Source organism: Zingiber officinale, chromosome 4A (genome assembly GCF_018446385.1).
Source record: "Zingiber officinale cultivar Zhangliang chromosome 4A, Zo_v1.1, whole genome shotgun sequence".
Classification (NCBI taxonomy): domain Eukaryota; kingdom Viridiplantae; phylum Streptophyta; class Magnoliopsida; order Zingiberales; family Zingiberaceae; genus Zingiber; species Zingiber officinale.
Genome location: NC_055992.1, coordinates 57,449,760 through 57,465,538, shown reverse-complemented (window position 1 = coordinate 57,465,538; position 15,779 = coordinate 57,449,760). Strand labels below are relative to the sequence as shown.

Genomic DNA, 15,779 nt, shown 5'->3' with positions numbered 1-15,779 from the left:
AATCAAGTTAGACATTGTAGCAATTTTGGATAAAACCACTACAACATAGAGCAATTTTGTCTGAAATTGTTACTCAGTTAGGATGACTACTAAGCTTTAGTTGTTAATATACCAATTTTGTAGTCAGCAACTCTAACTACAATGTGGAGCAATTTATCCAAAACTATTACACTCAATGAAACAAGTTACAATGCTAAACTTGGAGCCAATAGGATTGTAATATACATTAATATTTGACTACTAAACTTGGGTAGTCAATGTACTAATTTAAATTGATAAATTCTAATATTGTTACATTGACTTCGTCTGCTCTTCGGGATGACTTAGAACCCTTAATAGGTTGTTATTCGCACCTTCAAAGAAGTTTTCATGAGAAATTGAAAACGATCAATGAAAAGAGGAACGATGGAACAATAATAATAAGTGAAAATGCAAGCGCCTTTGAAGAAAATTTAGAGTAGGGTAAAAATGACTTAAATTGAAATATCGACCTTTTTGATCAATTGAGAAAAAAGAAAATTGAGAAGAAAGAAAATTGAGAGGAACGATCAAACAGCTTCCCTTCGTGTTTCACGGCCAATAGAGAATAAGAATCATCATTATGGATTTGCTTTAGGCCGATCTGTGTGGTGAAAGATTATATGGAATTGTTTTTATCTTTTATTTTATAAAAAAAAACAAAATGTTTTTGATTGATTTGCAATATACCTGTCTTCATAAAGTTACTCGAAATGTTAAAATTGAAAATATTACATCTACAGTGTAGGGAAAAAGTGAGCAAAAATGTATGCAGCTAGTGAGTAGTGTGCAAAGATGCAAGTCTGAATCACAACTGAAAAAGTCGGGGATACATGAAACGAAAGAGATTGCCATGGAAAAAAGAAAAGAAGCTAAAGAATAATACAGCAATCTCTCTTGATGCCTCTCAAACATCGAAGGTCTTAAAGGAATCAACCATCTCGCGTAGCTTGTCCTTCATCGCCTCCCATCTCCTTTCATTGGCTCCTGTTGTCAATGTGTAAAACTTACCTGCCATGGTGCAAGTAATTTCAGTAAAATTTTTACTAGGCAATTTTCATTCTTTTACAAACACCAGAAATTCATTCCATCAGAAATATGACATAAGAAGTTCTAAATCGTGAAAACTGCACAAATGAACATGTGGTAAATGCAAGTTCAATGAAACCGTAAGCACCATGAACCATACAAACCATACAAAAAGTCTTCTATGTTGAATGTCCTAAATGTTGGACGTTGCATTAGTTGCAATGTTAGGAAGATAAAGGGGTATCTTTTCATCTTCATCTTCCTTCATAATATGCCATTAAAGCATCGATTTGTAACCGATATTTTCTTCTCATATAATGAAGCGTCCAAGAGCAATCGACGAAGGAGTAAGAGGGTGATTAGTGTGTGATCGATCGAGGTGATCATGAGCAAAGAGAAGAACATTCAAGAAGCAAAGGTTTTGGTTCGTGAACCTTGATAAGAGCTTTTCGATTCAGTTTCGTCGATTCAGTTTCGTGATAGCTCTTCCAACGACAAGCGATGACCGGTGACCAAGTTCGTCTCGGGAGACCACTGTGAGTTGTTACCATTTTATTTTGTGTTTGTTTCATGTTATCAAAGACAACAATGGTATCAGAGCGTTAGTCCTAAGTGCATGAAAATCCCTTGGAATTTTTCTCTATTCTGCCCGCGATTTGGTTGACAAAATCGTGATCTACAGCTGCTAAACAAAATCACGATTTGTGATTAACGTTGGCAAGCTACCAGCTTCCGTGACCGGTGAACGCAGAGGATCATGTTTGAAAGGTAAGCAATGCTGACCACCGTATTTGTTATGGGAAAAGAAGCACGGGTGGAAAAAAAGAGGAAAAATGGGGAAGATGAACAATATTTTTATCAACACAGTAATATTTCCATGTTTTTTAATCGATTTAGTAAAAACATAATCAATTAAAAATGAATGAACAATGCTTTTAACGAAACACAGTGACTTCGTGAAATTTTTTGATTTTATTAAATCAAAATTAAAAAAAAAAAGTGAATAAATGAATAGTGCCTTTCATGTTTAAAATTTAATTAAATATATTTATTAATTAATTAAATGCATATAGAAATGTATTATTGAAAATTAAACTAGACCAATTTGTCCAATCAAAACCAGGTTTGGTTTAAATCATTAGTTGATTTAAGCAGACTAGTTTGATTCAATAATACCTAGATCTGGTTCAAATCATTTGTTGGTTTTACCAGATCAGTTTATTATTGAATTAGTTGGGATGATTTTGATTACATAAGTTAGGCTGATCAAATATGACCAGATTAGTTATATTGTATCAGATTTGATAAAAAAAATAGATTTGTTTTAATGCGTCGGACTTAATCCAATGAATATTGGATTAATTAAATGAACCTGAATTTGATCAACAAGTCTGAGATTGACTTAAATGACTTAGATTAAAACAATAATAGAACATAAGTTAGAAATCTTTATCTAATTAGATTAGTTCTAATAAGGACAATGGACTAAGCTTAGGATCTGAATTCCTGATCGACTGATCTAATGGGTCAGTCGACTTGAACTCTTGAAAATTGAGAAGATTTGTTTTTCTTGATTTATTATGATGGTTCTATGTCTGCATAAATTGAATTAAACTGATTTTGTACTGATTAGTCGGTTTTGTATTGACTTATTTAAATTCAATTTTTTAGATGGCACGGACAATTACCACATTGACTCATCCGCGAAGTGCGACAAAACTAGCTCAGGGAGGAGATAGAATATAATTCTGCTTATGGACTTGATGGACATGTTAGACGGCTTGATAGACTATTTTGGAAACTTGAGCAAGAAGAGTTTCCCGTCCTGGACAATTATAGGATCTGGGCTTTGATGTATTCATTGCCAAAGTATCCTAGGGTGATAGTGTTGGTGCAGTTAGCACTAACGGTCTAACTCAGGTTTTGATGAATGACAAATCAGGTTAAGTTAGGTTCGTTGTTATCTAACACTCTGATCGAGTGTGCAGGATAAGTCCAGCTAGGTCGACGGGCTGACCGGATAGCTGGCGACAAGTCCAAGCGGGTCGACGGGCTGACCGGACGCTTGGCGAGAAGTCCAGCTAGGTCGACGGGCCGACCGGATAGCTGGCGAGAAGTCCAGACGGGTCGACGGGCTGACCGGACGTCTGGCAGGTAGGTAAGGTAAGTCACTGGAGGGGAGTGACTGTGAGAACGCGTTCCCGGGAAGGGGACATTAGGCGTCGATCCGGCTTAGATCCATTTCGGATGTCTAAGTCGAGATCGTGACTAGATTCCGGTCTCGGAAAGACGGAATCTAAGTCATACTCTTTTTATCCATCTGTTGAATTTTAACTGTGCTAACAATCTGTTTTACAGGATATATATTTGCCTCGGACTAACTTTGTTTTTCAGGAAAAGAGAGTTTTCTGGAACAAGGTGGTCCGGGCGCCCGGAAGGCGAATTCTATCCAGCCAAGTCGTCGCCACGTGGAGCATCTCGGTTTGAGCAGTTACGTCACATTCCAGGCGCCCGGAACAGCATATAAAAGAAGCCCCAGGCAGGAGCTTCAGAATCAATCAAGCTGAGAACTCTTCTACTGCTGGTCTTGCTGCTCGACGTTCAGTGCGACGCCAACAAAGCTCCGACACTACGCTCCGTTCTTTTCCCTTTTTGTCGGTATTTGTTTTCAGTTTTCATTAGCATTCCCTGTACGATTCTTTTTGTAATCATCATTTCGAATTGCTAGTGATTGCCCAACGAAAGTGGTCAAGGACCACGGGCCTTCGAGTAGGAGTCGTCACAGGCTCCGAACGAAGTAAAACCATTGTGTCTATTTTACTTTTCCGCTGCGTTTATACTCGATATTTTCGAATCGATATTCACCCCCCCCTCTATCGAATCTAACGGTCTTACAAGTGGTATCAGAGGAGGTACCGCTCTGATTTGGTGCAACCACAAATCAGACAGGGGGTGAATTTTTTCTTTCAATTAATTCTAAAACTGGTGTATCGTTAACTTAAATTAGTGCAACATGAATCTAGATTTTTTTTTCTATTTTTCTCTTCCCGCACTACTAATCCAAGACCAAGTCTTGGGATATTTTTTGGTTATTTACCTGTGCACAGAATGTCCCAACAAGAAGGATTCAGCACAGTACGACCTCCACTCTTCAACGGGGACGACTTTCCATACTGGAAGAAGCGCATGGAGGTTTACCTCAAAACAGACTTCGACCAATGGATGAGCGTTACGAGACCCTACAAGATTCCGGCAGATACCTCCGGGAATATACTGGATACTGAAGACTGGACAGCTGACTTGAAGAAGAAGGCGTCAACCGAAAATAAAGCAATCAACACTCTACAGTGCGGATTGACAAGAGAAGAACTAAACAGAGTCGGTCCACACAAGAACGCTAAAGAGCTGTGAGACAAGTTGATCGAGCTGCACGAGGGAACGAGCGACGCCAAGGTAACCAAACGAGACTTGCTTTTAAATAAGATTTTTAATATAAAAATGCAGGAAGGTGAAACGGCGAATCAGCTTCACGCGAGGATCAAGGACATCCTCAACGGGCTTCATGCGATAGGCCATCAGATGGAAAACAGAGACTTAATAAGGTACGCATTAAACGCTTTTCCACGTAATAGTTTGTAGGCATCAATAGTGGATGCCTACAAAATTTCTAAAAATCTCTCTAAGTTAAAGTTAGATGAACTTTTCTGTGAATTGGAATTACACGAACAAACTAATGCTGGAGCCGAGAAAGGTATAGCCTTATTTGCAGGTTCCTCCAAAGAAAAGAAAAGCAAGCCTGAACTTGAAGAAGACTCCGACCAAGATTCTGAAGACGAAGAACACCTGGTGAACTTGGTAAGAAAAATGTTTACCAGGAGAAAAAGGAGCTTCAGCAAAAAGGACCTTCAAAAGATCAGTTCTCCCTCAGAACAAAAGAACGTGACTTGCTACGGATGCAATAAAAAGGGACACTACAAGAACGAATGCCCAAAACTGAAGTTCGACAAACCAAAGCCAACAAAAAAGAAGGCACTCAAAGCAACGTGGGACGACTCCTCGGACGAATCGGAAGAAGAAGAGCAGAAACATCAGAGCCACCTCGCACTGATGGCCCACGAAGCTGAAACAGAAGACGAGTCAGAAGATGAAGACGGGTCTGAACCCGAAACAAGCCACGAGTCCGTACTCGTTTCCGAAGACTCGAATGAGGTATATTTTAATTTAAACAAAAATTTTTTAGAATTATTTCCTGTTTAAATAGTAGATTAACTAAAGTAGAAAATGAAAACAAGTCACTTCTTGAGGAAAATCAAAACCTCAAGGAACAAATCAAAAATTCAAATCCAACTCAAGATCTAACACTTGAGGAGGAGAATTTATCATTAAAAAATGAGATTAACAATTTAAAAGAAATGTTAGAAAAATTCACAACAAGATCAAAAAATCTAGACTTAATCCTAAATAATCAAAAAGCATGTTATAATAAAACCGGATTAGGATATAAGTCGAATTCAAATAAAACCTTCAAATCATTAATAACCCAATATAAATCAACCAATCTAGCTTGGGTTCCGAAAGCGTGTCTGACCACGCAAGTAGGACTTAATCAATATTATATACCTAAAGAAAAAATACATTATATAAAATCGAATAAACCAAACCAAAATCCAAAATACAAACCTAAATCAAATTCAAAATCTAAACATTTTAAAAATCAACAAAATTATCACCAAGTTAACCATAACTATAAAAAGAATCGACACAAACCTAAAACCAAAATCTAAATTAATGGCCAATAATTCAGGGGGAGGCTCCAGAATAGCTGGCACCTCCAAAACTAACCTACCCGACAGGGTAACCCAAAACAAACTAACCCGGCAGGGTAATTAGGATTAGTTAAAAAGAGACCAAGTTTAACTTGACTCATGGTACTGGTGAAGTTTTTGGATGATAGTACGTTAGGGAAGCTTGGGCATCGCATGTCTAGAAAGATATGGCTTCGATCTGGTGCATTTGGCCAAGTGGAACTGACCGAAGCTACCCTTAAACGAATCCTAACCAGTTAGACCAAGATTTGGTACTAAGTTCCGTGGATAGGACTATTCGGAAAACCTCGAAAGGTTGGTTACTTCTAATGATGTCCATGTGACTCACCAAGCTTAGAAGTTTATCCGAAGAATGCCTATTTGTGGAAACCAAAGCTAAGTCTGAATCTAACACAAGTTAAACCAAAACTCTGTAATCAAACCAATTTCATCTCACAAAATCATAGGATTCCCTGATTGATAATATAGATCGGGTGAGATGAATAAGGCTTAAATTTTAAAGTTAAAATTTTTAATTTTAACTTAAAAAATTAATTTCAAAATTTTAAATTTTAAACTTAAAAATTAATTTCAAAATTTTAATTTTAACTTAAAAATTAATTTCAAAATTTTTAATTTTAACTTAAAAATTAATTTCAAATTTTAATTTTAACTTAAAAATTAATTTCAAAATTTAAATTTTTAATTTTAACTTAAAAATTAATTTCAATTTTTAATTTTAACTTAAAAATTAATTTCAAAATTTTTAATTTTAACTTAAAAATTAATTTCAAAATTTTAATTTTAACTTAAAAATTAATTTCAAATTTTAATTTTAAACTTAAAAATTAATTTCAAAATTTTAATTTTAACTTAAAAATTAATTTCAAATTTTAATTTCAAACTTAAAAATTAATTTCAAAATTTTAATTTTAACTTAAAAATTAATTTCAAAATTTTAATCTTAAACTTAAATTAATTTTAATTAATTTCAAAATTTTAAACTTAAATTAATTTCAAAATTTTAACTTTAATTTAATTTCAAAATTTTAATTTTAATTTCAAAACTCTTTTTTAAAAATTCAGTTTCAAAATATTTAATTCAAAATTTTTAAATTTTAAAACTTAACTCCAAAACCTAAAACTCTAACAAAAAAAAAAAAAAAATGCAGTCAAAAACCAGGGGCGAGCGCCCGGAAGGGGATCCGGGCGCCCCGCCCTAAATCAACCCCGGGCGCCCGGAGTCCCCTATAAATAAGGGGCAGCAGGCGCCCCCAATCTTTGCACCACTAATTCTCACTTTTGCCAAGGTTCACTCCGAACCTCAGTGCGAAAGTACTCTAAATCAAAATTTTCTTGCGGTGAAGACGCTGTTGCGATTCAACCGAGGTCGTCAGATCTTTATTTGTCGATGGCTCCTCGGTAAAAAATTCTTCCCCTCCCTAAAAATTTTATTAGAATTTGGTCTCTTATTTTGTTTCTTAGAATGTTTTATTATATATATACAGTAGGAAACGAACAAATACTGGTGCTGGACCCTCCAATGCTAGTACAGACCCTAGGTTCCCCACAGACGAACTTAGGATTAAGTTTGAGTCAACTATCTATAAGGCCATTAGGACTGCCTGCATAGATAGATCTTTCTTTCTAGTGTCATGTCCCTCCGTTTTAGAGGTTATAGACCACTATAACTTAAAGAACCTTGTCGAATGTACTAGTCCAATAAACATAAGTCTGTGTGCCGAATTTTGCAATAACCTAGTGAAAGTAGACGATCTCACCTATACCACTAGGGCAGCAGGCACTGATATCATATTTTCCCCTACTACTATCCGAGAGTTCTTAGAGTTACGTCCATCTATTTGTTCCTTTTTGTGCTATCCTCCCAGGGATCTACCATTCGGAGATCCCTACTCACATATTACTCTCGATACGATTTATTCGTATTTTTTTTTAGGAGAGCGAGATCCCACTGTGACACAGTTTAGGTCGGTAGAACTTCGAGTCCAGGACTACGCTCTTTATAGGGTGTTAGTTCTTTGCATTTTACCACTGACTACTCGGGACATCGCTGTGATGCGCCCATTTCATTCGTTCTTACTCTATGCCCTGAGTCATAGGTTAGATATTGACATCAGCCTACATATCTTCTCCACCATTATCTACTCGGCTGGATTCGTGACTGATAGACGAGTCCACATGCCATTTTGTCACATTCTGACAGCCTATATGTCCTCGTTGCACATTGATGTCACTAGAGGAGACATTGCCCATATGACCGAGTTCGATGTTATAGCGGCTCGGAACTTTTCCCTAGCTGGTGTCCAGATAGATAGTGTAAAATACCGGAAAATAGGCGAATACTAATAAGGGAATTTTCCGGAATTTTTGGAAATTTTTCGGGAATTTTTCGGAGCTCGTATGGACGAGTTAACGGGGATGAAAATGGGGCCCGGGGAAAAGCCTGTTTAGGCGACCCATTTAAGTGAGGAAATGTTTATTTTATATTTCCTTTTTCTTTTTCCTTTATTTTTCCTTTTCCTCTCCGTTTCTTTTTCTCTTCCGTGCGTGCCCGACACTGCCTTCTCCCGTGCCCTAAACAGCGCCGAGCAGTTCCCCTTTCTTCTTCTCTTCTCACTCGGCGCCGGTTTCTTCTCATCTGTGCCCTAGCCAGCCCGGCCTTCTTCTTCTCCTCTCCCTGCCGGCGACGCCACCCCATGCCCTAGCCTCTCCTCCCTCACGCGCGCCACTGCCGTTCCGACGCTGAGACACCACCGGCCACAGGAACTCCAGTCGCCTGAGCTCTAGCCGGTGCCACCACAGTCCTCTTCCTCTACAGACTTGGTGTCTCTGTGCCCTAGCGTTGGCCCGCCGCCGAGCCTTGGTCGCCTCACAGCCACTCTTTGCCGCCGGCCTTCCTCAGCCCTAGTTCTCCGGCCGACTCCTCCTCCTTCCCGAGCCACACCGTGCCTTAGATTTGGGCCAAAGCCGCGACACCCCTCTCTTCAGCGACATCTGAGCACGGCCGACTGCCGTCCCTCTCTGCCCTAGCGTCGGCAGCCAACCAATTTGCCTACACGGGTTCTCTGTGCCATTGTTTTCCTTTGTGCTACACTGTCCTTCCAGCGCTGGATCTCAGCCTCGGGTTGCTGTGAAGTGCAGACAGTGAGTAAGGTGATCAGACCCCCAAGGTGAGCCTTGATTTGGACTTGCATGGTTGAGCATGTACACACTGTGAATTGGACATTGGATTTGTCTAGGTGCTGTTTTGGAAGGGTTAACTTGCTAGGCAACGGTTCCACCTCGCTCCGGATAGGATTGTTGGCAGCAACTTCGTCTACTGTGCTGCAATAGTGAATCTTCACCAGCTGTGATCTGAGGTGAAAATGTGTTTTATGTATGAATTGATACGTACCTAATTTGGTTATAGGATGATACATTGATGGCGGATCCTTGTTGTAGATTGAGTTGGTTTTAAATGAATCTAATGGAACGATTAGGGTTAAGATCATTAACCTTAGTCAATGGTTAGATTTAATTTTTGGTAGGTAATTGGTTATGTTAATTAGGGTTTTTCCCTGATATTAGTTTCGTGGGTTTTATTAAGCTATTTAAATTCATTTGAATTGTAGCTAAATAAAATATATCTATATGTTCGACACAGGACTTTGATTCGGGACGGTATCTCGACGAGTATCTTGATTACAGGATTGGACCATTTTATCGGAGGCGGGTACTTTGACTTATGTCTTTTGATATGCATGATAATATGTTTAACATATAACAATAATTGTGTTATCTGTTTGTTTCGGTTGGTCGCTACATGATTAGTTACATGTTTGTTTGTTTATTTATGCTGCACTGCATGATATCTACCTGATCACATATGCTTTAGGTAGTGAATCAACCACATGCTATGATATGTTCTGGATCTAGGGTTTATTTGATACCCTATTTGATTGGTGTACCTTCTATTTGATACTTCTTCCAGTGGTACACACTTGTATCTAGTTATATGGACTATGCCATGTTTTTAGTGTCATGCATCATGATTGCATGCTGTGCGATTGTCGGCTCCACTTTGGTTGACCCCATCGCCAGTTACATGTACTGCACACACCACCCATGGATTAGTTGTATATCTGGCTGGAGTGTGGCGGTTCTGCTGTTTGGCTCCGTTGGTCAGGTGACCAGACAGTTCCGCTCTGCTTGGCTCCGTTGGCATTTAGGGTAGCAGCGTGGCCGGCAGATGGTGGACTCTGTTGGCTCCGTTGGTCGAGACTCGGTAGTAGCCGGAGATTTCCTCCCGTCGTTGTGTAACGGAGATGAGAGCATAGAGCTCCCCATTTATGATTTGGGGCGGAGGCGGAGTATTCGACAAAGATTCCGTCCACTCGATCACTGTCAGGAGCGGTGATGTCCGAGTGCACGGTCACCATATCATTTATTGCATTTTATTGTTGTGATTGTTGCACTTATATGCTGCATTTGTATGGATGCATTTGATTGACATGCATACAGATTATGATTCTTTTGACCCTGTTACCTTTGTACCTTAATCCCGGTTAGTACAGTTATCTCCTGATTTCGTTTCAGTTGCATTTATTCTTTCTCGTATTCAGGAGACTGTACGCATGATTAGTGTTGTCTGTTATTTGTTTTATTATGCATATCAGTTGTACCTGCTGAGTGTTGGACTCACCCCGCATCCATTGTTGATATTTTCAGGTTGAGGCTGTCCGGAGCAGTTCCAGTCGCTAGCCCCCATATGCACGTAGAGCTAGTTCTCTACTAGTTCGTTATTGGTTTTATTTAGGCCTTTTTCTATATCAGACTTTGTTTTAGTATTGTCTTTGGATTTTTCCTATAGATATTGTATGGATTGACACCTTTTTATGGATTTTTGATATGGTATTGGATTTCATTCTACTACGTACCTGCCTGGACGGCAGAAGAGGTGAGTTCGTTGGATTTGAGCTTTACGAGTGTAGTGGAGTAGGGTGGATTTTGAGTCAGAGTCCTATTGTTATTGATTACTATTATAACTGCGTGGTTGTGACAGCCAGAGGCTGAATATCTTTATTAACTGCGTGGTATTTGTTTTTTTTTATTTTTGTTATCATTCCAGCCGCTTGTGGCTGATGTATATGTGATATGTAGAAAGTTTCATATTGTCCGCTGTACAGGGGAGATGCTGTCGAAATTTCTTCGGACAGAGACTCCTCTGGGGCGTGACAATTTAGTGGTATCAGAGCGAGTATACGATACTTGCTATGTGTTCTAGATTTTTGAGAGCTTAAGTTTTACGATCTTTGTTTTCGTATTTCGGATAGTTGATATAACCTGATACCAATTGATATGGTATCAGAGCGCCAAAGTTTGGCGATATTTGTTTGATTTTCGTGTGTTGGATTTTCGAGATTTATCTGATACCAATTCATTGGTATCAGAGCAGGGTGTGATACCTGCTTTTGGTATTTTGGATATTTTTATACTAGCCCTAGTTGCGAGACATATTGGTGTGGGCAGTTATTTTTGGTTGCACGGATTTGTCCGTTTCGATTATGTTATGGACTTCCGTTTTGGATTTATATGGATTTCCGGTGTTTGTTTTTCTCGTACGGAATTCCGAGGTCATTTTGGGGACTGGACAGCGATGGAACATCTCCAGACGGCATATAGGTATGATGTTTAATTTTATAGTTTTTGACAGGTATTAGCATTCTTTATTTAGTACCTGTCTGATTGCTGTAGCACATATTACTTGTGATGAGTTAGCCATTGAGGATGGTTGACCTTAATAGAGATAAGGGATTATAGTCTCTGGTGATTTTTCTTATCATACCATCAGTAGTTTTAGCTTCTGTTACTACTCATAAGGGATGGAGGCACATACCAGCCTCTGCTATTGTTAGCTGGGTAGTGGATGATACCTATAGACTCCTGTTGACTTAGCCAGTAGAGTTTTTATACTCATACCTTTTGGATATTAGGGTACCCGATACGATGGGAATTGGTCATTGGGGGTTATCATGTTTGATCATTGTTGAGAATGATTTGAGGTTGAGAGATATTGTGAGATCAGGTATTGTGATATGTTCATTTCTAATGATTTATGAGGATAAATGTTATGTGGTTGTCTGATGACCAATTACTAGATATTTGTTTTGATGATCTATTTGTGGATAACTATTTTGATGATTTATATTTGGGATGTCGTTAATGGTGACATAATGAATGTCATGTATGATATTCACAGGTTTGATGATTATGGTGGGTGATCAGATTATAAATTTGGGTGCTGGAGAGTTTTACGGTTGAATGTGCCTATGAGATTTAAATAAACCTGGTTGGTTATGGATAGTTAACAGGATGATATAAAAAAAAATGATGATATATGCTTCCTCTGATATGGGACTATGTGGATAAATAATGATTGATGTTTTGAATGCTAACTTGCCCTCATGGGGAGTAAAGGTTTATTCATCTGATATAGTGTGGGCTGATGTTTTTGAGGATGAAGATGAGAGTGTCTTGATGTTCTTAAATTCTGACTTTTTCTTTTGGGTCGTACACATTTATACATATGATATTATATGGTTAGATATACCTTAGTTGCTTGTGGAGGATTAAGGTATTCTTGATTAGTTAGTAGATGAATGATTTAGTTTTGTTGGTTGATCAGTAGAGGATTGCCATACTCTATTTTTAGAGGTTCGAACCTTTAGGATATTTGTGCTTAGTTATGTATCTAAAGCACATTTGAGTACATGTTTTGTACTGACGTGGAAAGGACTGATTTTGCCATATATCACTGACGGCTTGGATAGGTTATAGAGGATCGATGTATCATATTCTATGAAGACTTTGACCGTGGACTGTGTATACCTGGTGGGATAACTTAGAGAGTGCATTGGGATATGTGACCCTACTGATGTAAGGAAGTGTAGAGCTAATTGCTTAACACTTATGAGATACAATCGTTACTAGTGTATACTGGAAGAGTACATTTGGATTTATGATGATAAAATTTTCCCCATTAGATATAGTCTTGGTAGTGTATGACATTGACTTGCAATGTTATACCATGATGTGTATATCTTTCTTGTCCGATACTAGTTCCTTTGAACCTATAGCAGGGTGGTTACTGGATGATTAGACTGCTTTATTTTGGGTTGCTTTTGATTGATGTATTCATGCTTGACACATATGCATGAATTTTGTTTAGATATACCTGTAACCCATGAGTGTTGGTAGCATAAGGTTGGTCTTTTTGGTTGAGCTGGTATGCTGATTTTGGATGTCTATGTTGCATGTATATTATGATTTGTTATGTGTTGTGGGAGTCCTATGGTAGACTGTCCATTTGCAAGTAGTATATGTATCCATGTTCTGATATGGTTTGAAGGTTCCTTGTGGATCATAGATATGTAGTTCGGTGTATGTATTTGGATGTGTTATTGAAGATATCTTGTCAATTAAATCTGAGTTGTAGTATAAGTACATCGGTGGTGTTTTGATGGAGGCATTTTGTCGATTTAATCTGAGTCGTGATATGTACATATGTGTTTGGTGTGATATCTGAGGTATCTTTTTGATTATGTTTGATTTGTGAGTGCACCTGGGTTTAGTATGCTTATTTGGAAGTATATGTTGGATATACTCTTGGCATAGGTGAAGATATGTCATGTGAGTGTGGTTTGAGGTGTATTGTTGATTTTACCTATGTTGATTTTGCACACGACTTCGGTATGCATTGTTGGAGATATCATACTGAATATACCTGAGTTGTGAGTATGTTTAGTGTATAATAATTGGAGGATTTTGTTGATCATACATATGTTGTGTGAGCATGTGTGCTAGGTGTATACATTGGTAGCAGTATGATGATTCTACTTATACTGAATTCAGAATGTGGAGTGACTGCATTATGTCATTTGTTGAATTAACCCATCAACTAATTTTCCTATCAGTGGATGACCCACTAGGATGCTGATAGAGTTGATGATGGATTTGAGTAGTTACTAGGTTGTTATATCCTAGGCTAACCACAGCGAATTGTGGTAGAGAGATTTTGTACAGTCTCTAGCTGGATAGTTAGGTGTCTTGGGGTACTTAGGTATTATTTTGTGGTGGAGCGTTGCTCCCACATATCACGGATTGCTGGTAGCGGAGCATTGCTCCTATATTTATTGCAGATACATATTTCAGATTATTTGTGGTGGAGTATTGCTCCCACATATTGAGGATTTCTTGTGGTAGAGCGTTGCTCCCACATATGTGGTGTTTCCTGTGATGGAGCGTTGCTCTCACCCTGGAGGATTTATTTTTTTTTGGTGATTTATGTTATTGATGATTAGATTTTTCGATTTATTATTGGAGATCTTATGAATAGGAATGTCTGTGATACAGACATTATGTGTATTGGTTTTTGTCATATAGGCTTACAGTGCCTTAGATGTTTTCAGGGACTCGATGATCCTGGTATGTCGAGGATGTTTGGATAGGTGTCCATTATCTTTGTGGACGATGTTGTGATTTATTACGGATCCGAGGTGAGTCACGTACACTATCTTTGCATAGATCTAGAGATGATTCGACAAGAACATTTATATGTGATTATCAGTAGTGCTGGTTTGGATTGTCTTTTGTTATGATGTTTGGGACACACGGTCACCAGTAGGAGTGTACGTGGTTCCACAGGAGATAGAGGTTGTTACCGTTGGGAGCAGCCGAAATCAGTGTAGGAGATCCGCAGTCTTTTGTGACTCGCAGGATATTACAGACCTTTCGTCGAGGGTTGCTTTCACATAGCTATGCTACTTTCACGCGTGACCATGAAAGGCGTGAAGTTACTTGGACTGAGGATTGCAAGACCAGCTTCTAGGAGCTGAAGCGGAGACGGGTGTCGACTTTGATTTTTGGTTTTTTTTACCTTCGGAAGAGGACGAATTTGTCCTCTACACCGACGCGTCTCTACAGGGTATGGGTGCTGTTCTGGTGCAGCACGGTAGAGTATTCTTATATGCTTCTCGATAGTTGAGGGAGCCTGAGAAGAAAATACTCAGTTCATGATCTGGAGTTGGCCGCTGTTATTTTTGCCCTGAAGATTTGGCGGCAGTACCTGTATGATATTACATTGAGATTCTCACTGACCATCGGAGTCTCAAATATCTGTTCATTCAAAAGGAACTTAATCTTCGACCGAGGAGATAGATGGAGTTCCTGAAGTATTATGATTGTACCATTAGCTATCACCTGGGAAAAAGCTAATGTGGTTACCGATGCACTTAGCTAGAGGTCCAAAGGGACTTTAGCTTGCCACCGAGTTGTGGTCACAGATTTGATTCAGGATTTCTCTGAGTTAGACATTGAGGAGCAGGGACAGACAGAGCAAGGTATTCTTGTTACCATAGTTGCTCAGTCGTCGATCAGGACGAGAATCCGAGAGACCCAGTTGTTAAGACCTCATAGAGCTCAACGTAAGGCAAAGTGGTCCATATTATCAGACAGAGGATGTCAGAGGCATAAGACTGCCAGAAGTGTTATGCTGACCGGAGTCGGAGACCTTAGAGTTCTCCATTTGCGACCAGGTATTTCTACGAGTTTCACCCACGAAAGGGGTGAAGAGATTGGCCTCAGAGGTAAGCTAGCTCCGCGATACATTGGACCTTTCCAGATCTCGGAAAGGATTGGAGCAGTAGCTTATCGGTTGGCACTATTGCCGTCCTTGGCAGGCGTTCACGCCGTATTCCACGTGTCTATGCTAAGGAGATACGTACCCGATCTGATACATGTGTTGATAGATAATCTCAGTTCTCCTTTCAGCCTGACGTCACCTATGAGGAGGTTCCGGTATGGATTCTAGACCGGAAAGAACGTCAGTTGCGGAACAAGACCATCCGGCTGGTTAAAGTCGGATGGCAG

The 15,779-nt window shown here is 39.0% G+C and overlaps 1 protein-coding gene across 1 annotated transcript in view; it reads right to left on the bottom strand.

Moving 5' to 3' along the window:
• Positions 1–713: 713 nt before the first annotated feature.
• LOC121969937 (psbP-like protein 1, chloroplastic) overlaps positions 714–15,779 on the bottom strand; it is a 38,817-nt gene continuing 23,751 nt past the window's right edge. Inside the window, exon 8 of the mRNA XM_042520262.1 lies at positions 714–1,029. Coding sequence (XP_042376196.1) covers positions 926–1,029 — 104 coding nt within the window. The 3' untranslated portion in view covers positions 714–925. The remainder of the gene's footprint in view (positions 1,030–15,779) is intronic.